The sequence below is a fragment of the Colobus angolensis genome, unplaced genomic scaffold, assembly GCF_000951035.1.
Source record: "Colobus angolensis palliatus isolate OR3802 unplaced genomic scaffold, Cang.pa_1.0 Scaffold259, whole genome shotgun sequence".
NCBI lineage: Eukaryota > Metazoa > Chordata > Mammalia > Primates > Cercopithecidae > Colobus > Colobus angolensis.
Window position 1 is genome coordinate 4893604 of NW_012115810.1, and position 26680 is coordinate 4920283.

General features: G+C 39.3%; 1 protein-coding gene and 1 long non-coding RNA gene across 7 annotated transcripts in view; both read left to right on the forward strand.

The window, feature by feature from the left end:
* Window positions 1-22753, forward strand: part of RBMS1 (RNA binding motif, single stranded interacting protein 1) — a 216756-nt gene extending 194003 nt beyond the window's left edge. For 2 of the 6 annotated variants that reach the window (XM_011947108.1, XM_011947112.1), the window contains 9 exons: window positions 7845-7960; window positions 9871-9920; window positions 10053-10146; window positions 12638-12685; window positions 13587-13637; window positions 16309-16419; window positions 17582-17662; window positions 19246-19330; window positions 20142-22753. In XM_011947108.1, the coding sequence (XP_011802498.1) occupies window positions 7845-7960; window positions 9871-9920; window positions 10053-10146; window positions 12638-12685; window positions 13587-13637; window positions 16309-16419; window positions 17582-17662; window positions 19246-19323 (629 nt within the window). In that variant the 3' untranslated portion in view covers window positions 19324-19330; window positions 20142-22753. The remainder of the gene's footprint in view (window positions 1-7844; window positions 7961-9870; window positions 9921-10052; window positions 10147-12637; window positions 12686-13586; window positions 13638-16308; window positions 16420-17581; window positions 17663-19245; window positions 19331-20141) is intronic. The other 4 variants (XM_011947111.1, XM_011947113.1, XM_011947109.1 and 1 more) reach the window with 3 other exon arrangements.
* A 232-nt stretch (window positions 22754-22985) lies between these two features.
* The window catches only part of LOC105515324, a 14424-nt gene continuing 10729 nt past the window's right edge, over window positions 22986-26680 (forward strand). The window contains exon 1 of the long non-coding RNA XR_001002300.1: window positions 22986-23161. This is a non-coding gene — a long non-coding RNA (uncharacterized LOC105515324). The remainder of the gene's footprint in view (window positions 23162-26680) is intronic.

A 26680-nucleotide genomic window follows, 5' to 3' on the forward strand; every position in this document is an offset into this window, starting at 1 on the left:
CCCGGCCTATACCGTTCTTTCTTCATATCCCCTGAATGGATACTCCATAGCATCAGTTTCTCTGTGGAGGGCATATGATTATTATCAGGAGAACCAGATAAAAAACAAAAATATTGTCAGGCAGGGGTCAGTTGAATGAGCCTCCACTTGAATGTTTGCATAATGTAGTCTCATTGCTAGGTAGACATAACATTTCATAAATACAGTCAGAAGACGGTTTATTTAATGATGCAAGTTGTTTAGCTGGCATAAGCAGAATTATCTAGGATGATTCCTGTCAGAGTACTTGGATTCTTGCATGGCTGGCAGTTTGCCCATGACATTGGAGCCAAGTACAGAAAAGAAACCCACATTAGACACAATTCCCGAAAGATACTTTCTTAAAATGAACAAACTGAACAATGAACTCATCCTAGCTGTGACACTCTTAAGGAAGTCTCTAGATGGCTAAGCAGGAGGAAGGCAGCTATGCACATGAGCTGTCACTTATATACTGCCTGCCCTCCTGCCAACATATTCTTTCCATACCCGGGTGGCATGGCTGGGTCCCCTATGCCAGCCATGTCCCACTCTGGCCTGGGGCATGGCACGTAATATAGCACATGGTTACAGTTTTGTAAAAATCTAATGTACCACATCACAATTCCTAGTGCGGTCTGCTTTCTGTAATGCTCTTTTAAAATCTTGTGCTTTTGTGTCTGATGTCACCATATTTTAAAAGAGGCTTTATCTTTTCTTATAGCAGATGTTTCTTTAAATGTATATTATAGTTTGTTGGGGTAAAAAAAATAATTGCTTATGTGGCTTTTCCTTCTGTCTTTCCCCACCCAGTCCTGCATTTTTTCCTGAAATATTGGAGGTGGCTTGTTTGTAGTAAGTCAGATTTACTTGGAAGGTCCCCAACCAGGGTAAAAGAACCCATGGCTTCTTTGTGACACAGTCTAGGTGAATTCCATAGAGGTTTTCAACAACCACTTAATACTTGCTTGATAAAAAATTCCATTATGCAGAAATACTATGGTGGCAATTTTCTAACACAATGAATGTTAGAAACAGAGATGGGAAGTTTTAGTTATCTAGAACCAGTGTCCAAATTAGGAGACATGCCTCAGGCAAAAACACTGAAACACATGATCATGATTCAGTGGTTTGTCTAAAAATTTTTAGACCTAGGACCTTCCTGGAAGAGAGTACAGTCTTTGAGAAGACTAATGCTTATGGCATGTGAGCTGGAACCATCCTAGAGCTGAGAACAGCTCTGGCACCCTGACTCCCTGGACAAACGCCTCTCCCCCACCACCACCACCACCTCTCAAAGACAAAGGTTAACAGTGTGTTCAGTGCTGCAGGAGACAGTGTGATTTCCCATCTCTCTTTCTGAACCTCTCCATGACATTAATGGAGTGTGAATAAGTCCCTGTGTGCTAAGGGCAGGGAGTGCCTGTTAGATTCTCAGTGTTGCACTGTTATCATTCTGCCACATCGCTCACAGCTTCATCTTGTCACAGAGGAGCCCCAATGAAGTGCATATGTGTCTGCTGGCGGACTCCCTCCAAAGACTTCAGCTTGTTTTACATCTGCTTTCTGTGTTACTCTGACTTTTCCAATTGGTTATGTGTCCAGTGGGGCTTGAAAACCACTCTTGCCCACATTTCATAACTCTGTGTGTATAGTGATATTATGAGGGCATTGTTGTATGCCAGGTAGGAGAAAAGATAATGTTTAGAGGGAAAATTATGACTCTAGTAAAAGGCCTGGAGATTTTTCAGAGGTTTTTATTGCCCATTTTGTTCCCTTAATATTTCTCTTAAGCATTGTTACCCTTTTAAAACAGAAAATTTTGGTAGCTCTAGAACAAAAGAAATACTTGAAGACATGTGCAATGTCCCTGGTACCTTCAGGATGTGCAGTCATATCTCCCTCACCCAGTACATACAACAGAACTGGATCTGAATTCACACAGCATCATGAGCTGTACCTTTCAAGGGCTATACTCTTAAGAAGAATTGTTGAGACAGCAAAAGCACTGGAACAGGCCTGGGTGGCCAGTGGGGCAAGGGCAGTCTTGCAGATCCAGAATTCAAATTAATTCCTACTGAGGAGGAGCAGGCTAGTGTTTAAAAAGTGACAGGGGCTCACAACCTGAGATGTACCGGTGTTCTAGCCCCACGCCAGGCTTGTGGTGAGGCTGCCTTCTAACAATTATCACCATCGATCACACCCAGCCTACAGCCAGCCTCACAAATCAGCGTTTTACACCCTTTCACTATCAGGTTCTGCCAGTGAGGAATAAATAGTGGAGTAAGATTTTATTAAAGCACAGGGCTCTTGGGTAGAAGTTGTAGGTGTTATTGTGTAACAGTTTTCTAAAAGGCATTCACCAGTAACTTTATCCTTAACTGTAACTTCAACATTTCTTCATTCTGTGAGAAGCCAAGGCAGCAACTCTAGCCAGCTCCTTGTCTCTCAGAATCAAATCCCATGGGTAACAAGCCAGTCCCCAAGTGTTTAGACCTTCTGAACCAGAAGTGTCCCTCGCCTGAGAATTTTTCTTAATTCGAAAACAAGAGGAGGAGCCATAATTCAAAACTTTGAGCTCCCCCTGTTGCCACAGTAGTACGAACGCTAGCTATTCTAAGCACTTGTTATGTTAACTGTAACAATCTTTTGAAGTGGGCACTATTATCATCCCCATTTCAGAGATGATGAGACCAGAGACATTGAATAACTTTCCTAGAGTCACTAGCTAGTGAATACAAAAGCAGAATTTTTAACCCTTGGAGACTAATTATGAGCCAGTTAGAATACTGGTTAGAATACCACCATACAGGACACCTACTGCTATAGCAGTTGACACTGGAATTAAAAAAGATTAAGATCCACACACAGATGTTCCTGCAGTGTTAGTTACAATAATAAACTATGCAAATAAAACACTATGTCACCATTAAACAAGGTAGGGAAGGACCCACAACATAAATGGTAGAAGGAAAGGACCTATCATTGCAAATGTGAAAAATAAATGGCTCTACATAGACTTAGAAAAGTAGTAAATACAGAAAATTTAAATGTTTGTTGGAGTCATGGGAGGTATGGAGTTTTTGTTTCGTATTTGACATGACTTTAATATTGTGAAATCATTGTTTTACTGATACACAACTCTTCGTTGATGGGTTGGGAAGTAAGGTGAAGGAGAATTTCAATAAGAAGAAAACTCAAACCCAGCAGGAGCAAAGCATGACTATATATAATCAGGTAACATGATTGTAACATGACGATATTACCAATGTTACTCTCTCCTCAAACTGGGTTGAAGATAGAAACACTACCTAAGGCACAGGGGAGGAGGAGAAACCAAAACAGCCATGGGAGGAATAATGTCCACAGAGAAAAGCTGTAGCTCTTCCTACTGGTTGAGTAGGTCAACAGAATTCAGTTAGAAAAGGAGAGGGCTAAAACAGGAAACGATGTTGTGCCCATAAAAAATAGATAATATTTATTGGATCCTTGTTGAAATGTTTTAAAAGCAGCAGCTAGTTCCTTGCATTTTGTGAGTTGAGGAATGTTGAAAGTAGCCAACGTTATCAGAAAGGAAGCTAATTACAGTTGCTGAGTGAACTAGTTTTCCACAATGGATGGAGAAGCTTCTATCAAGGGCAGTTTACATTTTACAGTTTTTTGATTAGGATAAAATACAGCATAACTAGAAAGATGGAAGTTTGGAAGTGGCAGTTTCTCCGGCTGTTAACTGCTGTCAGCATCTGACAGGGAAAAGCATGGAGAAGACCTTCATTAGAACCTGCTGAGGAAAAGATCCATTCTGTTACAAACTCTAGAGAGCTCCAAGTCCTTCCAAGCTGTTTGATAAGTGGGGAGGACTTGCAGATCTCATCATGAGCTACAGTGCTTACTCAAAGCCGGCATTCTAGAAGTGATTTTTTAGTACAAGTATCTAGGAAAGACATTGGAGCGCAAATCACTGTAGAGTTAAGTTTCAGAAGATCGGTAAGGAAAATACTCGGTGGAGATGGGCAGCAAGTCAGCCTGAGCCTTGTGCATGGAGCTCACAGTCTCTCGGTAAGGATTGTTAGTACCACAAAATCAAGCTTGTGTAAGAGACCATCCCACTCTCAAAGCTCTGTTGAGAGCACTTTGGAGAATCCAGTACCACGATTACCTTAGATGGCTCTTAAGAGATGCCAGAAAATATTAGATCAGTGTTTGCATTGCAGTGTTGCCTGGGGCCTTTAACAAATGCTCAAGGTAACACTGCAGTTGTCAAGCTGCTGGAGATGCATGTTCCTGTTGGTTCTGATGAACAGGAAAATAACTCTTTAGTTTTGGGTAATGAGAATGAGAATCCCTTTACAAACCTAAAAGATCACAACTAATTAAGGGGAAATTTAACCTAGAATGCTCTGCATATTTGGCAAAATCAGTTGATTTAAGGGTAGGTTATATAATTTTTATGGTACTTTAATACAGGAATACATCTTAAATCACAAAACATTTGTCAGAGTTCTTTGTAATCACTGCTTTGCAGAATAAGGTAAAAAGTTGCTAATCTGGAAAAGTAACCATGCATATAGAAGATTGACAGTTACATATCAATTTTCATGTTAATTTGGCCAAACTTACCTATCACTAAAAGTCATATGACTAGTATTTATGGCGCTTCGTTTTCTGCATGTCAGTCTTCCAGTATCTCTCCCTTGTAAAAAACAACTGGAGTTCAGCTGAAAGGTCCGCTCTATAGAACAAGCTACCATCACGTAGGATCTCCTGATTCTTCAACCTGGAACCTGTATATTTGGTTCCATAAGGCAAACTAGGGACTACTGCTGGTTTGGTAGAAGCCACAGGAAATGCTGGCCAAATGAGGATCTCTCATTTTGTAACAAGCTCACACACACTTAAAAATAAGTGGGTCATGACATCTGTGTGTTTTGTTTTTCCTACCCAAAATTCCAACGGAGATCACCTAACCCTTGCTCAACATCATGGTAAGACCACATATCAATTACAACAAATCAGGCCCTTTTGTCACCTAAACTACCTAAAAATTTCTTAAATCTTCATGTAATTTGCTTTGCTAGGGCACATGGACAATCTTTGTAATGAATAAAACATTAAGAACTTACAGGGAGAAGCTGTTTCTAATAATGTCATTCAAGTAAATAGAACAGCAGTTGTCAAAGAAGTACAGTCAAAGCAGTTGTACAAAGAAGTACAAAGAAAGTACTTTCTGCCTCAAAAGTATTTTGCTTCTGGGTAGCATTTTTATTGAAAACAAATACCCCAAAAAACAATGCTGTGTTCCATAAATGACTAAATGGGTTTTCATGAGATTAGATACACTCTCTTCTCCATTAAACTGCAAGCCCCAAGGAGGCAAGGACCCTATTTTATCTACCACTGTATCCCCAACTCTTGTGTACTTGGCACATAGTGGACACTGAGTTAAAATTTTGGTGGTTAAATAGACTAAAGAGAATTTAAAAGAGTTAGAATTTTATATTGCTTCACATGGAATATTGGGGTACTCCCATTTCCCTGAAACAAGCAGCCAGCAACTGTCTCAGAAATGTGTCATTTTTACTGGCTGTAATTCTTAAAAAGCTTGTTTTCCTAAGATATGGAATGCCTGCCAGTATACAAACTGTTGTAACTGCTTCCCTTTTTGCTTTTGGAAGGGAAAAAATAGCTTAATGACAGCATAGAATCATGTAGTAAATATAATTTGTTTTTGAAAGATGCAGCTATATCTTCTTGCATTTGTTTATTTTAAATGATCTATTTGCAAACATGTCATCGCTCCCTTGATGTTTACCTCATTGTTATGCATTTTTAGCAGGCTTTATTGTCACCTGAGATTTATTTTTCTTTGACAGGCCGGAGTCTAGATGAAGGAAAATGTGTTAGAAACACTTTATCCACAGATAGAGACACTTGGTCATTCAGCACATGTTGAGGTTAGGTGGGCACCAGGGTTTGGCTGCTTACCTGCTTTTATTCACACCTGCCTGTTTAGGTGGCCTGCACTGAACTTCTAAAATGAGTCCAGCCTGAAAGAAATTATGCTAATGGAGAAGAACAGCCAGTTGGGATCACTTGCTGAGCCAAGTAACTTCTTTTAAAAAAAAAAAAGTTAAATTTCAGTCTAGGACCTAGTTTTCATAAACCCTCTAGATAAAAGCACCTCTTTTCAGAGAAGACTCACTATGTGCCAGCACCACCGAATTTATTATCTTCTCTCTTGCTCTACGAGATTATGTGGAGTCAACATCTTACAACCTCAAATGTCAGTGGATAAACCTCTCTAGATCTGGGCCAAGGCTTGCTGATAGTCTCACCAAACACCTAAGATTTTTGTTCCTGACTCTTCATACCCATTGCCCAGTTGTCATTCAGAAGTGAGTTGGCATTCCAACCCATCCCTCCAGAGTGGTTCACACCAGGGAAAAAAGAAGGGAGTGCTAGGCAGCAGCCCAGACAGTTCACCAAGAAGGAGTTACAGTTGGGCTTTTTGTTTGGTTCTGTTTTGTTTTTTGGCAGAGAAGTGTTGAAAGACACTACTGCTTCCACCCTATCATTAGTGGGTGGGTAATCGTGAAATAAAATAAGAGATGAATTAGGATAATAAGAGGCACAGGAGAAAGGAGTAAATTTTCCACAAGTAATATTTTTCTCTTCATGGTTATTTAACTTTGAAACAGAACTTGAAAGTAGTAATCATGGTTCTACAGTAGACAAAGGACAGAATGTGGGAACCAGACAGAAAGGTGTGATTGCCTTTATTACATTAACTAGAAACACGGAAAAATGCCCAACTTTCAGGAATACACTGCTATTTCCATTGCAGAAAAGCAAAGAAAAGGAAAAGTCACTGGTACCCTATTATGCTGTCTGTAGACTTTTTTTTTTTTTTTAACTCTAATGAGTATATATCCTTGAAAATAGCCTCTACATCTTCTGCTTTTCTGTGTTGGCCTCATGGATTCTGTAAGAAGGATTTATATAAATATATAGATATATAGTAATATATAAGTATATTGTAAGTAATATAGTAACATATACATATCTATATATAGTGATATATAGTAAAGCAATACCTATTTGTATGATTAAAGACCACCTTTAAATAGGGTGGACAAGTATTTTTAGCTTTCTCACAATAGTCATCTTCACTGACGTATCCCAAAAATGAGCATATGAGACCTATTTCTATTCATTCATTGATGCAACCAAGATTTAATAAGCAACTATAAAGTCCAGACACTTAGGCACTGGGGATACAGTGATACACAAAACAGTGTTACTGCCCCGATGGGGCTTATTGTCTAGAAGGGGAAACAAGACACCAAACAAGTCACCATACTCACCAATTGTTACAAATTGTGAATAAAAATATGTGTGTGAGCAGTGTAGAGGCGGCTTGTTTTCTGCTGGGAGAAGTGAAGGGTATAATGGGAAGCTAAGGGACCATTTTAAGTTGGGAGAGGAGGGGAGGATGGCACAATCCTATTGATATTTGCAGATTATTTTGGTGACGGTCCAAAGGTGGAATTGGAGAGGGCCCAAAACCAAAAGAAATGTGTCTGCTCTTAAGCATGAAAGTGATTTGAAAGATTCCTTTGCTTCCTCAGAATAGTTCTTTAAATGTTCAGAAATAATAACTAGTATGTTTTTCTGCACTATGTTTTTCACCGTGGACAGTTTTACAAAGGTCTGAGTGAACTACTTTTGCCTTATAGCATGAACACTATTCCTATTTTTGTAATACATTTTGTCATCCACATACACATATCATTGTGGTTTCATTTTATTTTTCTCTGTTTACTTAGCCCCCACAGAACCTTTATTGTGTAAGTTTGCTGATGGAGGACAGAAAAAGAGACAGAACCCAAACAAATACATCCCTAATGGAAGACCATGGCATAGAGAAGGAGAGGTGAGACTTGTAAGTCCTTTCTTGAAACTTTAGTGGGGGGGTGTGTGATCTTGAATGCCCACATGGAAAGTAACACAAAAAGGCATCTTGACTTGGCTGCACACTTCTGAAATAGGTGCCAGGATTAAATCTTCCTTTTGGTACATTATAATTCAAATGATGTCAAATTAAAATTCTTTTCATTATATATGGTGATAACAGAGTGATTCTCCGGTTGGACCAATAGGTGGTGGAAACAGCTGTGTTTATCAGCTAGCTACACATGAAGTACAAGAGCATTCTAAATTGCTGTAAGAAAAACACAAGTGATTTGGGGAGTATTTTTGGTTTTTTGGTTTTTTTCAGAAATAGGGTCTCTAGGTTGGGCATGGTGACTCACACCTGTAATCCTAGCACATTGAAAGGCCAAGGCGGGCAGATCACCTGGGATCAGGAGTTAGAGATCACCCTGGCCAACATGGCGAAACCCCCTCTCTACTAAAAATACAAGACTTAGCTCTGCATGATGGTGTGTGCCTGTAATCCCAGCTACCCGGAAGGTGAGACAGGAGAATCGCTAGAACCTGGGAGACAGAGGCTGCCGTGTTCCGAGATAATGCTACTGCACTCACGCCTGGGCAACAGAGTGAGACTCCATCTCAAAAAAAAAAATAATAAGGAAGAAACATGGTCTCCATTGCTCAGGCTGGAGTCCAATGGTGTGGTCATAGCTCACTGCAACCTCAAACTCCTGTGCTCAAGCAGTCCTCCCACCTCAGCCTCCTGTGTAGCTGGGACCACAGGGACATGCCACCACTCCTGGCTAATTTTTTAATTTTTTTTTTTTTTTGAGACGGAGTCTTGCTCCGTCACCAAGGCTGGATTGCAGTGGCACGGTCTTGGCTCACTGCAAGCTCCGCCTCCTGGGTTCACGCCATTCTCCTGCCTCAGCCTCCCGAGTAGCTGGGACTATAGGCGCCTGCCACCACGCCTGGCTAATTTTTTGTGTTTTTAGTAGAGATGGGGTTTCACCATTTTAGTCAGGATGGTCTCGGTCTCCTGGCCTCGTGATCCGCCCACCTCGGCCTCCCAAAGTGCTGGGATTACAGGCGTAAGCCACTGTGCTCGGCCTAATTTTTTAAATTTTTTTTAGAGATAGGATCTAACTATGTTGCCCAGGCTGGCATGGTGTTTTAGAGGGGTTTCTTACGTCATGGTTTCTTACAGGGGTTTATATTTATAATATTTAGAAGTTATTCTAAATAATACTATGAATATGTATATATAAATAGTACATTTATCATTGAGTTGAGGTTTTTTTAACCTCTCTTTTGAATAGTTTTCTTTTTTAATTAAAACTCTCAATTTCCTAATAAAATGTTGGACTTCCTTTTCCCTCTATTGACTTTCCATGAATTATTATTTTAAAAACAATAATATATTGATTCAAGAATGTCTGGGGAAAATGTTCTAGAATCTGCACTGTCCAATAACAGCTACCAGCCACAGGTGGCTCTCTGAGCACTTGAAACGTAGCTAGTATGCTAGAGAGATCGATTTTTCATGTAGTTTTAAATAGCTGCATGTGGCTCATGACTATCATATGGGACAGTGCAGGTCCAGAGATTAATTATCACATTTATAGTTATTTTGACTACAGAAACTCCCAATTTTAACAAATGCTATTAGACTCTTAAGTACAAATTCCACCCCCCACTTTTTTTAAGAGACAGGGGTCTCCTTCTGTTGCCCAGGCTGGAGTGCAGTGATGTAATCATAGCTAACTACAGCCTCGAACTCCTGGGCTTCAAGACATCTTCCCACCTCAGCATCCCCAGCAGCTGAGACTACAGGTGCACACCACCACACCTGGCTAGAAATAGAATTTTTAATTCATGCCTTTCTAGATGAGTGTTCATATTTCTTTCTCTTTCCCATAGGCTGGAATGACACTTACTTACGACCCAACCACAGCTGCTATACAGAACGGGTATGTCATTAAGATAAATCCATAATGGCTTGAGGGAAAATGAAAATGTGAAGGTGGAAAATATTAGACATTTGTTCCATGAATTATTCTATTTAAAGGATTACTTAATAAAGGCTTTTGTGTTTGTTCTAGATTTTATCCTTCACCATACAGTATTGCTACAAACCGAATGATCACTCAAACTTCTATTACACCCTATATTGCATCTCCTGTATCTGCCTACCAGGTTTGTACCTTTAGGATTCATCAGCAGTATAACCACTTGTGGACCATGAATCTCTGCTACATTTTTATGTGTCTTAAAATTTTGAGCATTTATGAAATTTGAGTCAAATATTATGCAGCTTGGATACCCAGTTTATTATGAGCTGCTTCGTATTTGGCAGGATGATTTATTATGTATAGGAGAATGTAAAGCAAAGGAAAATGGTTGTCAGTGGTCAGTCCTTGGAATCATAGCATTTTGGAATTGGAATGAACCTAAACACTTCCTTCACCAAGGAGCCCTGCTTTTGGACACCATGTTTCCCAAAAATGGAAACTTAAGATAATTGCCATTAGATGTAATACAAAGTAGGTGTGTACCCTTGCTTTTGTTTATTCATCAGCAGGAACTGATAAAAGAACAAGTAAACATGGTAATACACAAAGATGTGTCTCTAGTAGGTAGCATTAAGTGAGCAATGCAGCTGACATTTGAGGCAAAAATATAAAAGCAAAAATGGGACTTCCTGTTTAGGTTATTGCGTGGGAGGCTTTACCTTAGAAGAAATTCCCAACTTAGAAACAAAAACTCTTGAAGTGCCTTGTATTTCGAGATTTGATTTGATTTGAATGCAAAGGTAGCTCCTGTCTGCCATGAAGCCAGTAGTGTACATGCATTTCTCCTCCTGTGTCAGAAAACCTCTAACAGGGTTACTGCCTGGGCCCAAGATAGGAACCTTATAATGGAGTTCAATTGCAGACATGTGGGAACAGAGTTTCCTTTTGTTGACCGTCGGGGTCCTGTGTGACTAAATTTTTGTGTATTATTGATTTTTAAACAATTAGATGTTGTAGTCCTAATTTCTGGGGTTAGGGGACTACAATATGTAATCTAATAGTTGTGTTATTTTAACTTCTATAAGCCTCAGTTTCCTCATCTTTAAAATGGGGATAATAATAGTTTCTATCTCATAGTCTTGAGAGAATTATAAAAACTAAATGAGACTGTATAAAGAGCCCAGCCGAGGACCTCGCATATCATTATCACTCAGTTAATGTTAGCTATGATTATTATTAATATGCAGGATTAGGTGGCTGATAATAAGGGTATATTAGTTATACTTTTAAATAATGAATTGGCCAAAATAAGCAATGTCATATAACTAATTCTGTCTAAAAACATAAAAATGGTTTTGAATAATGGAAGTAATTAGGTGCACTAAAACTGAAGGTTGACATTATCATGCACTAAAACTGAAGGTTGACATTATCATTCACAGTCTCCTAAGCTTGTAAGCTCTTACAGCCTCCTTTCCCTGAGTTATCACTCATTTTCTTTTCTTTATTCTCTCTGGATTCTTATGTTACTTATTCTGATGCTTCATTCTGCTGGGTGTAGTATTGACTAATTTAATGCCTCTTTAGTTGTTTTGGATTTAGGATTCCTATCCTTTCCTTGACTGTATAAGACTCGGTGAGATCTGCTCTAGTGCACTTCCCTAATAAACAATTCCTGTGCCTGGTATGAAAAGGTAGTCTTTCTTAACTGTCTGAACTTGGAAACCTCTGTCATTTATATGTTACTAAAAATAGGGGCAAGTGTAAGTTATTCTTAGGCAAATGAAAGATTATAAGTATTAATTTGAATTTATGTTGCTATAGATATTACAGCTATTAACACATTTCTCCAACACCTCTTTTTCCCTCTTTAATATAAAACCAGTGTGCATTTTGGCCACAGAACCATTTTGTGCAATAAAAATTAGGAGATCAGTGTCAGTAATAGATTTTATATAGCTAACTGGAAACAACATATTTCAAAGGCCTTATTTCCTCTCCTGGGCATTCTGCATTTCTCTAAGATACATAGGAATTTCATTGTATTGCCTGACACTCAGTGCCATAGCCTCTAAGACTGATTTTTAACTCCATAAGTTCAGGGCCTAGTAGGGTCAGTGGATGAGCTTTAAGTCGTCTGTGACTCCTTAAGTTGTTTGCAAAATGTTGCTTGTGTATGTGCAATTAAGTGGGGAAAAATGTTCTATTTCCCTAATTAGGTTTTCAGAGGGCTCCATGACCCTAAAGAGGTTAAGAACCAATAGTAAAGAGTTTACAAAACATTATTATTCCCATTTTATAATTAGAAAATTGAGGAATAGAAATTGACAGCAGCTGATTTGCTGCTTAAGAAAGAAAATTAGATGTCATACCTCCCTAATCATGTAATGCCATAAGCTATTAGATTATTAAGACCACTGAAGCATATAAAAAATGGGGGCATCTGGCCCAAATTAGGGTCTATAGGGAGTTGTTTGCCTTCCCATCATATATCCAGTGAGGGCCTTGCACTCGTGTTGGAGTGGGCCTTTCTCCACTAAACCACCATAAGCTTATGCAATTGGATTTGAGAAATTGGCAGCTGCAAGAAACCACCAACCCCAATGGGGAAAGGCTACAGTCCAGATAACTGAAATGTTAACAAGGCAGAAGCACTTAACTTTGGTCTGCCTTAGGTGGCAAAGGAAACCAGAGAAAACAAGTATCGGGGCTCTGCTATCAAGGTAAATCACAATACATTCTTCCCCCATGACTCTTCCCCATATCCTCTCTGTTGAACCTCTGAAGTTAACAATAGGGGATAAAATGCAGGAGGGTTTTGTTGTTAAGAATTGGAAACTGAAACTTATAATAAAATTACATAGACTCTGGAAAGCTCTGGGCATCAAGAAATGGGCTGATATGTTTTTCTCTTGAGTGGCAGACTACACATGCTTTCTTTCCTGCCACAAAACCTGACTCTCACATCTTTATTTCTCAATTCAGAGGGTCTACTGTGTGGATGCCCATTTGACTGTAGATGTCAAAATCTAGTTACTGAAGTTTAATTTCCTTAATCTGAATTTCAGATTTTTATTTTCTGCACTAACTAGAAATTGTTGACCACAATACAAGATTTCTAAAACTAATGTCCTAGGTATCAAAGAGAAATTGAATTTTGTTATTAGTATTAAATAAGCACATACTTTAAGGGTTAACTTCTAATAAGATGTGCTGGAATTAATCGTCATTCATGTGTAATTCTAAAGCACCTAGTTCATACCTTGATTGTTAACACTTTTCACTCTTTATTTGAGTTGTTTCTGTGTTTATCTCCCTTGCATAGATAGTAAATTTCTTGGGGGTGGGGCCCATGTCTTTTTCGCCTTTTTCTCTTTGTTGCCTGATACTCAACAATTACTTCTTGAGTGGGCAAATATAAATTGTTTCTAAATAATCATTTCATCCTATTCAGAGTGACCAGTTTGCCAAGAATTCTAACTGCCTTAATCTTTTTAATCATTGATAGTATTGTTTCCTTGTTTTCTTTCTGTAGATTTTTAACATGATTAAAAAGAGTTCTAAAGAAATAGGTAAGCTTTACAATGAAAATAAATATTTCTTTCAAAATCCTCCCTTTTCTAGGTGCAAAGTCCTTCTTGGATGCAACCTCAACCATATATTCTACAGCACCCTGTAAGTTTTTCATCTTAATGACTTTGTATTTTACAAGTAAGTTATGTGTATATTCTCTCTGGGTTAAAACCATTTGCCAAGGGTGGTATAGGATTTGGGAAATTTTAAACATGGAATACGAGAGTGTACAAATTCATTATAAAACTTCTTCTCATCCTTGTCATAAAACAACTTGGTAGAAGATATTAAGTTAAATTTTCTATAAGAACTTAAAATATATCATATTTGAGGCAGGGCACCGTTTTCTTATTCATACCAGCTCTTCAGAGATCACTCAATTGAGAGGCTACATTTGTAATAGTACTTGGGATAAAACTCTCATTTTTTACATTCTGTTTAATGCAGATATAAAGTTCAAAACCAAGATAAGATTTTCATCAGTGTTACTTAGCCTTTCTATGGAGATTATAAATACTAAAGTGGTAGCACATTATTTGGTAAATAACAAATGTGATTTCTTAATCACGTGAGCATTCATATATGTCCCATTCTTTTATTGAGTGAGTTATACTTTACCTTATTATATAGTGTATTTCATGTGTTTTTCAAAGACATATAAGATCTAGTTTGTGGAATATCTAGTTTGTGGAAGAAGGGTTTGAAAATTGAAAAATACATATGGAGAACAAAGTTACAATAAGGCTAAGGATGTCCAACATAGTTACCTGCATGTTCACATGAGAAAATCACAAATTTGGCTCTAAGCTTTCTAGTAACTGATGCAAAATGGGAATCCTGGTAAGCAATATGGTTCACAATATGTGTAAAATAAAAACAGATTTGGTTGCTTAGAAAAAGAACTCTATTCTTGGCCTTATGTTCAGACAGCAATTTGTCTTGGGATACCTTTTAAAGTGGATACTGCAACATAAGACCATGTGTATGAAATAGCAATCCAGGGATAACAGGTTCTGAATGAGAAATTGCTGAGATGACCTTTAAGAAGCAGATAAAGCATGTTTAGGTGATGACATAGGAGAGGCGCTTTCTGATATATGTATATGTTTTGTGTGATATATGCACATACAGATCTATACATGTGCACATAGACACATCTTCAAACCCACCCTTATTATGTACATGTGTACACAATAATATACGTAATATACATGCACTGATCCACACATGCCCGTAGCAATCTATGTCCCTGATACTCCATGCTACCCTATTTTGGAATCCTTGGAAATCAACCTACTTTGAATTTGAGGACTTCCTATTACAGATGGTGCCAATGAATGAGAAAAAAGAGCAGGAAGCTCCTCCTCCGTCTTCTAGGCTTCTGAGTCATTTCCGTGTTACCACATGCTTTTTGATGATGCATGTTAAAAAAAAAAAAAAAATTCTAACAGAATGTATTAAGGACAAACATTATCTCTGACCCACATCTATATATTTTTTCTTTTTGGCAACATTTGAGAAAAAGACTGCACGTATCTGAGCTTAACATCTTTGAGGAGACATTAGGAATGTACGCAGAAGGTTGCTGTCTGAGGATTCATTACCTTTCCCCACCCAGCTTTAAACTGCCTGATTTAAATCAGAATTAAAGTGCCTGTACACCTAACTGTGTCCTAGATTGTCTATCTAATTATCAATAAATAACAGTTGTATTTAAGGGATGCCAGGTACAGTGATACCAAAACATATGTTAGTAGTTACAGAGCATGTTAGAATACTCAGATAATGAGGTGATTGCAAAAGTCCAAAAATAAAGAGTTCATTAAATTTTGGTTTATACAATCAATGTAACCATTTAAAAAATGATAATAATGATAGTTTTTCAATAAGCTAGGTAAATGGTTAGAATAGAATGCTAAGTTAAGAGCACAAACCTAGGATATGAAATTGTTGATGCACTCTGATTGAACCTGTACAGAAACACACAGAGGCTAGGATCTGGCAGTAGTACCCTGACGTTGCTAACAGTGGTTGTATTAGACTGGCTGAGTTAGAAGCGATTTTTTTCCCTCCTATTTTCTTGAATATATTTAATGTGATTTTAATGACCAACATTTTTTCAAATGAAATAAAAGAATCTGGACTCAGATTATTATTCATATCTTAATTGTCTTCCCTCACAGGCACCAAAATGTAAGTTAAAGTTCTGAGAAACACTGAGTGAATGAAGAAATGTGCTCTCAATCCTAATAACCTGATATTGAACCAAACGATTATCTGGATAGAACATTGTTAAACAAAATACTGTACTGATCTTATTAAATATAATACATTGTTTTGTGACTGGAGAAAACATCAACTGCCTTTTTTTTCCAGTATTTTTTTTTTTAAGAAAGCATTCTGTAACCCTAGGCAGGCAGTGATAATCAGTTTGTTTTTCCTATGATAGCTCCTCCTGCTGGACTAGCTTGCTTCCAGTTACAGGAAGTGAAGGGAAAGGGAGGGAAAGGAGGGACCAGTGGGTTTAATACAGTGATTGTTGTGAAGTGAATGCCAAGATATCATTTCCCCTAATGCTCTTACAAAACTCTCAGGACGAGCAATTTAGAAGATTTTTAGGAAACTGTTTATGATGCCATTTGCAAGATTGAGGGAGGTTGTTTTTGCTTCACATTCTTAAACAAACCAAGGTATTTCCTTTGCAAAAGGTAATTACAGGATCTTGACTCTTGCCTCAGTTTGTCTAATTTTACGCTTGTCTCCAACTCCCCAGGGTGCCGTGTTAACTCCCTCAATGGAGCACACCATGTCACTACAGCCCGCATCGATGATCAGCCCTCTGGCCCAGCAGATGAGTCATCTGTCACTAGGCAGCACCGGAACAGTAGGTGGCAAATTAATATCATGTGTCTCTGTAAACAGAGGAGGGTAAATTAATGCAGCCTGTATCTTCCCTATCAAATGACAGGCTCTATGATAACAGATTATGTCTAATCTCCTCTCTTCCCTCCACATAACCTTCCATAAAGTAAATACTCAGCTATTTCTTGATTAATTGATGAACTGAAAGTCTGTTCTCTGGGTATCTCTCCTTTACAAGAATATAGCACCCACACCTGGCCACATCTAGCCTTTTATGACTATTGTCATTTATATAACTAGTACCACTGTCCCTGTGGCAGTATCATGAAGCAAAAGACAAAGTAACAAAAGATGGTAAAAGCAGGAAATTATTTCTCGCTTATTTCTTCTTTTATGGAGTTTGGGAGCATTGAATCATGATCTTAATATTGAAATATTTCACCAAAGTCCAGGGGACTCCTTTGGGTAATGAGGTTGAGCTGGCATCAGATCAGCTTCCAGGTTTGATGCTTAGCATTTTGCTGGTAAGATGGCTACAGGATTTTAATTTAGCCTGTATTCTGTAGTGGCTTAAAAGAACAAAGGGTGGTGCGTTTTCCCCTCATGTATTCAAAACCCGCAGCCATTTCTTTTGAAGGTTAAGCCAGGGCCACACATATCCAATGAGACTGACTAGAAATTTCTCCTGCCTTTGGGAAAGAATGACGGTCAGTGTCAGAAAAGCCGGGCTCTGCTGCCTAATGCAGTGACCTGTTAGAGGTCTAATAAGTCATTTACCCCTGTGGATGGGCTCCACCTGTAGAAACAATACTAGGTACTAGTTTAGGGGGCTGCTAGAAAATAATGAGGTCCTTTGAGGAGAGATCTTCTAAAATCACACATTAATGATACTGAATTCTTGAGAGTGACAAACTTTTTTATCTTCACCCATGATAAACTTTTTTATCTTCACTTTATTAGCAAATCCAAAGAAACGTGGGATTTTTAGTTTAGCAGATTCAAAAAGTAGAAAACAGTTTGCCTTCCATATGACGTATTTATATGCGCTATTTAAGATTTGAGGTAGCCCATTTAAATTTCTTCTCTGAGATTTCCAAATACATTCTATCCATCTCACAATTCCCATAAGTACTCCAAATTTTTCAGTTTACCATTGCCCATTCTGATCTCATTCTTCTTTCTAGTACATGCCTGCAACATCAGCTATGCAAGGAGCCTACTTGCCACAGTATGCACACATGCAGACGACAGCGGTTCCTGTTGAGGTTGGTAGAGACCATCCAGTGACCATTCTGGCTATAAGTAGTTTCAGAAATGGGTAAATTAAATAGAACTCAGAAAAATCTACCAGATTTTCAAATATTTGGATAAAGAATTGCGTTTAGCCAGATGTGGTAGATCATGCCTGTAAGTCCAACATTTTGGAAGGCTGAGGAGGGAGGATTGCTTGTGGTCAGGAGTTAGAGACCAGCCTGGGCAACACAGCGAGATCCCATCTCTACAAAAAATAAAATTGTTTTAAAATTGGCCAGACATGGTGGCATGGACCTGTAGTCCCAGCTACTCAGGAGTATGAGGCAGAAAGAAACCCTGAGCCCTGGAGTTTGCGACTGCAGTGAGCTATGATCATGACAAATTAGGGTAACAACATCCAGGCCACACCTCTAAGACTCCCAGAAATATTTTCTAAGCTTATAGTGTCTTTCATACGCATCAGAGGTTCTGTCTTGTCTCTTATAAAACGATACTACGGACACAATAAGATAAATCTGGAGTTTGCAGTCCCAGTACTAAAGATCATATCCATGATAATTAATAATGATGAAAAGAAATCAGTTGTAGTTAAGATACTTAGTGGAAAAGAGAAAGCTGTTTTGAAACTGCTCTAGGGATGAAGAAGAAACCATACCTGTTTTTACAGAGGCTGTTAGTATGGCTAGATAACTGTTCTTGTTATGGAAGATACTGATATGGAAGAAAGAAGTCTAGCATTTAAATTACAGTTAAAGAGAAAAACGTAGCATTTTCCTGCTAAATATCCTTAAAATTTCAAGGAAATGTATCAATCCAGTTGATCTTGCCCATTAGGCAGATCCCAAAGGTTCCAGTTCCAGGAAAGGATCATAGGACTCTGGCCTGTTGGTGGAGGTGGTGATGGTGGTAGTGGTGATAGTAGTAGCAGTAGTAGTATAGTAGCAGTAGTTGTTGGAGGTGGTGGTAGTAGTATTTTACTTCTGTTTGCGCAGTTACTGATAACCACAATTACCAGAGCCTACAATTCCTTATCTTCAGTCTGAAACTCAAAAAGAAATCTGAAAATAAAAATTATCTTTGTAACTACTTTAGCATAAAACCTGACCTATCGCAAAACCCAACTTGAACTGAGATGAGACAAAATCTTGATCCCACTTAACTGTGCTGCTTCATTCATGGCTTCCAGTGTAGAACTATTAATATATTTGCTTATGAGGTGCTGCCCTAGACCCTACTGGAGGCATTTTATGATATACAGCATATGCATACCACATTTCAGATTATAAAATCTGAAAATACTGAATTCCAAATCACATCTGTCCCCAGGGGATAAAAGGGTAAGAGATTTGTTTGATACACTGTAGCTTGATAAAAATAGGAAAGTCATAAACATTTGGATGGGAGGTGCTTTGGGTCTATTAGACATGCCAGCTGCTTAGGGAAGTGATTAACCTTGAAAGCTCTGCATGACGTGAAGAAATTTACTTTAAAGAGTAACTGGTTTTAAGGGACTGTTGGATTCAGTCAGGCCTAAGTAGCAGAACTGAGGTTTTTTCACTAACATGTCTCGTCCATTCTGCTTTGTTTGTTGTAGGAGGCAAGTGGTCAACAGCAGGTGGCTGTGGAGACATCTAATGACCATTCTCCATATACCTTTCAACCCAATAAGTAACTGTGAGGTATGAGGGAAGGGTCTCCGTAACTGGGGGGCTCAGCTATGGGGCTTTTTTTTAAATCAAAATGGTGATTGAGATAACTCAGATGTTATCATGCTACTTTAATCATGGCCCAGGCATCCAGTCTTGTTGAAATATTACAATCAGTGATTTTATGAATTTAAGATTAATCATTTTGTCTAAAAAGAATGCTTTATACTGAAGCCAAATGTATAACTACTCTCCCCACTAAAAAGAAAAAAATAAAAATCTGTAACATCAGAGAACACCAAGTACCAAAATTGTCCTATAATACAGCATCCTATATTACTTTAATACTCAGAAACCAGAGGACCCATAGCATAAGATGTTGCTTAATCTAGCATTACAAGTGTAGCAACATCTTGATTATGAATTTAGATAAATGTAATATCCTTAGATTGAAAGATTGTATTTCCAGCTCTCACTTGAACCACAAATTTCAAAACTTTTCACTTTACCATGCAGACTGTAATAAAACAGCTGTGTAGAACTTAGAATACCCTGGTTTCTGGATTGCCCTGGTGATAATAGTATTTTTGATTTCATAAAGTCACTCTTTGGAAACCCACATGAATTTGGCTCTAAATTAAATAAAGTATTTTGCAAGTCCTGGATGTGACAGGCATTGAAAGTAACCATCAGTTCCAGAGTTTGCATTTATCAGTCTACCACCAGTGAGGAGCATAGCCTTTTTCAAACACGTATCTCTTTAAAACAAGAAACAGATTACAAAGCTCTGTAGTGTATCACACCAAATCTACAAAAGCATTTGTCTTTTATTTTTCTCTTCCAGATGTATAGAAAGGTGTTCTTACATGAAGAAGGGTGTGAAGGCTGAACAATCATGGATTTTTCTGATCAATTGTGCTTTAGGAAATTATTGACAGTTTTGCACAGGTTCTTGAAAACGTTATTTATAATGAAATCAACTAAAACTATTTTTGCTATAAGTTCTATAAGGTGCATAAAACCCTTAAATTCATCTAGTAGCTGTTCCCCCGAACAGGTTTATTTTAGTAAAAAAACAAAAACAAAAAACAAAAACAAAAGATTTTTATCAAATATTATGATGCAAAAAAAAAAAAGAAAAAAGAAAAAAAAAAAGAAAACTTCAATTTTCTGGGTATGCACAAAGACCATGAAGACTTATCCAAGTGCATGACCGGATTTTTGTGGTTTTGTTCATTTTGTGTTTAATTTGTGTTTTTTTTTTCCAGCTGTATGAAATGGGCTTTCTGAAGTTTAAATAGTCCAACTTCACCCATGGTGTTCTGTGCTTGCAGTGCGAGTGTTGCTGTAATTCAGTGTTGCCGTCAGTGTCTCTTTTCTTAGCTTTCTGTCTTTCTTTCAACGTAGTGTGAAGTGTCTTATCCTTTTCTATGAATTCCAATTTGCCTTAACTCTTTTGATGCTGTAGCTGTTTCAGTAAAAGTTAGTTCAAACTAATGATGTAGAATGCTTTGACCAAATGAGCTGGTCTATTATGCCTTGTAAAACAGCAGCATAGGGCTTTTAAAAGGTAGTCAATAAAAGTTGCTGAAATTTTGGCTTTTTTAAATATGTAGTAGGTGTTTTTAATGATTTTTCACATAATGTGTAAGGTAGTGAAATGCAAGAAGGGAAAAATGTTTTGTGTGAAACACATTTTCTGACTGGGGAACTTTTATTAGGGTAAATTGTTTGTAAGGCTGTACGCCAACAGTTTCCTCTGATAGTTTGACTGATTTAGGATATCTGCTGTATGATGCAATGTAAAGTCTTTTTTGCCTTTTTTCAGGAAAAAAAAAAAAACTAACTTGATGTACTAGATTTAGTGTAGGTAGTGTTGGGGTTGGGGACGGGGGGTGGGGGAGGGGAGTCACTGAATGTTTTGTCCTTCCTTTATACTAATGATAGTGCTTTAGAATGAGAATTATGCCTGAAATCTGGCAAACCGAAACATGTTGCTATTGCAACCAAGTGGCAAAAGCTAAAAGTAAGGATTTATCTTCAAACATAAGCTGAGATACGAATAGAAGCAAAACGATTGGCTACTAGCTCTCTCTCTCTCTCTCTATTAGGTAAATTTGAAAAATAAAAATGACTTGGCACTTTTAAAGGTAACTTCACCAAAGACCGAAGAGCCAGTAACCAGTAGCTCCAACTTGTCTCAGCATCACATCTTCTGTGCTCTTTATTTTTGCCGGACCAGTTTGCGGTTAGGAGAATGTGCCTTTTTTGTACCTTTGCATTTAGGTTTTATAATTTTAATTGATGTATGGACACACACAAACAAAAAAGCATGAAGGAAGATTTGGATCCAAGCAGTGCCACACTTTACGTCATCACTACAAGTGTTCAAGTGTAAAGAAAACCAATTTTGAAACTATGAAATTCCTGATTCATAAATACACAGTTATTTCTACTTTAGTACATATAAGATAATTCACTGTTATTAAAGCTCTTTTATTAAGGCAATTGCATATGTTTTAAAAGCAATGGTAAATTAAGTTGTCTTCCAAAACTGTGTACTTGTCTGGTCAGCGGTGTATGATCAGTTATCTACCTCAGAGTCTGTTTTCTTTTGTGCTGGGACAGGTTGCTGGCCCTCCCTGTTTCCACAGACCAAATCCTCCTAGCTCAGGAGCTAGGGCTAAGCAGTTGTTTCTTTCAAGTATTTTTTAGTTCTTAAATTTTATGCTTGTATTTGATGATAGATGTCAGTGACATTTCATAGTTTCAAAAGTCCTTGCTGCTCTGAGAAGTGTAGATTCTAGTGAAAATTACATAGTCATAAGAGAAATGTGTTTTTGTTTTTGTTTTTGTTTCATTTTTTTAAAGTTGTGGTATTATTGGTTCTATGCTCCCTGGAATATTACTGCTTTGTGAAAGTCCAGACTGAACGCAGCACCCTCTGTGTACCTAGTACAGTTATAAACCTGGGTCTCTCACTACTTGATATTTTTGCATTAGTTAAGACAGAAATTTGATAGCTCGGTTAGAGGGGAGGGGAAATCTGCTGCTAGAAATGTCTGAACTAAGTGCCATACTCGTCTGGGTAAGATTTGGGAAACATAACCTCTGTACATAAAAAAAGATCAGTTAAACATCACATAGTAGACAGCCATTAAATTATAAAAAAAATTAATTTATGAAGAAAGACCTTTTGTACAGATTGAAAAAAAAGATTTTCATAGAGATATCTATATGATCAAGAGAGTTAATTTTTTATTTTTGTTTTACTAGTGCCACAGACTTGCCAGTGGTAACTTATTTGTCCGGTTCAAGATAACTCTGTAGTTTTCTTTCCTAGGACTTGTTGTTAAACGCCAAAAGACATTTTTGAACTGTACATTTGATCAGATTGTTAGCTTTTCTGTTTTATTTCTTTTGAGAACCTTTGAATAAAAAACATCTGAAATTTTATTTTTCTTGTCATTTTTTTTAAGTAGATTAAGTATATCAGAACTTCGTTTCATTTCTGATCTCTTTCTTCAGCTCAGTAGATAGGTTTGAAAGTGAGTTGAAAGTTATGTCAGATTCAATATATCCTCAAAATACATTTCCTTGAAAAGAATTGGGAAAACCATTCCAACCCCCTTTTGCTGGTTATTTAAATCTGTGTAATGACGAGAGACGTCAACCGTCAACTCAGCACGTCAACGGTCGGCCCGGCAAATACCCAGCCCAAAATACACCTCTAGTGGTCTGTTCTTAGAGACCAAAGAACCAGACCCGTTTTCTTCCTCCTTTCTTGCTGCTACCCCTCAACTATTTCATTGCTTGTCAGTGCTCAGCAAAGAAGACTGCCTAGCAGCAGCCCTCCCACCTGTGGTAAGGAAGCATGTGGGCGAGAACCCCCCCCCCATGATCTTATCTATGCGTTTATGACCACGGTCCTCTTTCAGAGCTACCTGTTCAGCTGTTCCCGATTGGAGGCTCCCATGCAGCATTCACGGAGGAGCGAGAACCCCTCTTTCCCTCACTTGACTGCTTTAGAGGAGGCACTTAACATGCAAAATAGGCTCCTTCTGCCCAAAGTGGAGTAAATGTTTTAGTGTGGTGGTTCAGTATTTATTTCCTGGCGTCCAGTGGCTCTGTCATGGTGATAAAAAGAGTGGACAAGGAAAACATGCAGTCCGCTCCATTTCTGGGTGCCTCCCCTGCCGTCTGGATGGTGTGTGGGGTGAGTTAGATAAGGGAGGGGTCAGCACTTAACTTGCCGGAGCCAAGAAAGCGCTGGTGCTTGATGGCTGTTTGAGAGAAGGAAACATTCCTCTGATGCTAACTGGTGCTTCTGAGAGCAAGATGTCAGGGAGGAGAGAAGCATGGCCTCTTGAGACAAACCCAGGCTGCTAAGAATGTAAGCTCTGGTCTCACTTTGCGTTCTAGCCACACGCCTAAGTGGCCCTTCCTATGACCAAAGGTAAGAAAGAAATGGAATTCAGGTTGCTGGGCACCTTCAATTTTGTTCACCTTATTTTGTAGCTTCTCGCCGCTGAAGCCCGCGGCCCTCCATCTGGCTGTGTTACGTACTGAAAGTGGTAAACACACTCAGGAGCACCAATCCACGGAAAAGGGAGGATCGAGCCAGCGATGGTGGTTCACAGTTACCGCTCCTATACAACTAGAGGGGTTGTGGCACCTTTGGGGATAAACCCCACCTAGCTGAAAGCTCTGAGACTGAAGTGGAATTCTGGGGTTCGAGGAAAGAGGGTGTGGCTGATGCTCTGTGGTATTTCCCCCCCTGTAGTGGCTGGGATGAGGAAAGCCAGGGAGTGAAGGGGGAAGCCCCGTTTTTCACCCCACCGCCACACCTTTCATGCCAGTGGCTCTAGGTTTAGTCTGCTGGAGCTTAAATCCCACAAATACTGATTTAACGTTCGCTAGGAAAAAGGCAGTGCCTCCCAGCCTGAGCCGGGGCTCAGTGAATGTTAAGATATGACTGATTATATCCTCATTCCATTAGGGTAGCCAAAAAGGAAAAGAGCCAGCGCCATTGGGACAAAGGTCACCGACCTCTCAACCGCCCTGCCGCTTCCACAAAAAGCCTGAGATGTCAAGTAGGTGGGGGAGGGAGGAGAGCCGGGAGCTCAGGGTTTGAGGAAGGCCAGGCAGTCTCTGCCCCTCGAATAGCAACGGGATGAGCTCAGCCCCCTCAGTCCAGGCCGAGAGCCAGATGGCGGTCACGTGGCCGCGGGGCGCCCCGGGTGCAGGGTCCTCGGCACAGCTGAGGGGTGCGCGCCGAGCTCCGCCGGGCGAAGGAATTCCAGCCCCGCGAAATGGCTCCAGAGAGTCTCCGGTGACTCGCTCGGGGGCTGCTGAGGGCAAGAGAGTGTGTGCGCTTGAGCCGCTAGAGGGAGGGCGTTTTGTTTCTCAGCCGTCAGACGCGAGCTCTGCAGGCCGGAAACCCAGACCCGCGGCAGCCGACATCGGGAAGCCCCTGAGCTGAGGTTTAGCCTCTCGGGGCACAAAGGCTGGGTCACAGGGGTCTTGAATTTGGGGTTCCTCTTCAGACTGGAGCGCAGGCTATTGCCTGTGCTGGCAGCGCCTTCATTGTGAGCTTTGTTGGTCAGATGAGGAGTGACTGAAATGTGACTTTGAAGGTTCAGGGAAGCTGGGGGCGGCTAGGGAGAAAACCACGCGCCTAGCCAGACCACGTGACTCGGCACGAGCAAGCGATGGCAGGTCTCTGGGCGGCTCAGAATTGAAAACGTGGCTTTGAATTAAGTAATAACGATTTTTTTATGCGACTCTGAGAGACTTAAGATTTGATTTAGGCTATTCCAGTGCTCACACAAGACCCAGACCATAAACCAGACTGCAGGGATTTCCTATCCTCTAGTATCCTTGAAGCCATCTGCCCCACTTGAACACCTTCGGGGACCAGGTACTGCCTGCCTCACAAGGCATCAGGTATCTTTAGGGAACAGCTCTCAAACTTATTTGCAGAGGAGTCCAAATTGTGACTTTGAAATTCCCAGTTACTGGCCCTAGTGCTGCCAACCAGGATGCCACAGAGTCAGTCATACTTCAAGTGTGGAAACGTGACTCCATGTCTCTGCTCTTCTCTGGGTTGAGCATTCCTTCCAGCTTTAACTTCCTCGTCAGCCCTGGTCACTCCACATCATCAACTCCCCTTCCAGATGTACCACAGTTGACTCAGGATAAAACCCAAAACCGCAGGGAGAACTTGGGGCTTCACCTGTCTCCCCTGCCCTGCCGGATCTTGCTATTACAGATGAAATGGTTTCCTTTTTGACTTCTCAGACATACCACAATTCTTACAACTTGTAGCCAGTGAAAATCCCTACGTTGCTTTATTTTTTAAATGACAGTGGTTATGCTAAAGACATGCAAGATAATATGAAGTCATTTTAAAATGAAGATATTTTAATGACATGGAAAATGCTTAGGATATAACGTGAATAAAAACTGTTAGGAACAGAACTGTAGATACAGTATGATCAAAAGTATGAAATAAGTATAAAACCCAAGGAGAGGCTGGGCACAGTGGCTTATGCCTGTAATCTCAACACTGGGAAGCCAAGGCCAGAGGATAGAGTGAGGTCATAAGTTTGAGACGAGCCTGGGCAATGTAGCAAGACTCACCTCTACAAGAAAATTTTAAAAATTAGCCTGGCGTGGGGGCACACACTTGTAGTCCTAGCCACTTGGGAGGCTCAGACAGGATTGCTTGAGCCCAGGAGTTTGAGGTTGCAGTGGCTGCTGTGTTCACGCCACTACACTGTAACCTAGGTGACAGAGAGATAGAATGTCTCAAAAATAAATAACCAGGAGAAACTACTGCAAAACGCTTATCAAGTGAGAGGATTCTAGAAAGTTTGCATTTTCTCATTTATACTTCCCTGAATAATTTTTCCAGTTTTCAACAATGAAAACATTTTATGATCAAGAAAAAAATTCTTAAAGAATGTTGTCACATTATCCTGAAATTATGCAAGTCGCTATGCTCATATTCCAACTAAACACATTTGATCGATTTTTGTTGTTGTTGTTTAAAAGATAACTGCCCCAAGCATTGGCAGACACAAAGATGATGTGATGTGGTCCCAGTCCTCAAGGGACAATCTTAGAGACACAAGTCTATAAGTGACAATATTATAAGGAGAAGTAAGAAAATATCTAAATAAAGAGCTGTGGGAGTTCTCTGAGGGGGCGAAGATAATGAAAACATCTCTCCTGAGATTCTCAGTATTTCCACATTTCCAACCAGTTCCTTTTTTACTGATCAGAATTCACTTGAGAGCAGCCATTTTCCTCACCGGTTCCTCTACCTTCTGAGAGATGAAATTGTCAGGCAGACAGACAAAGTCTTTTTTTTTTTTTTTT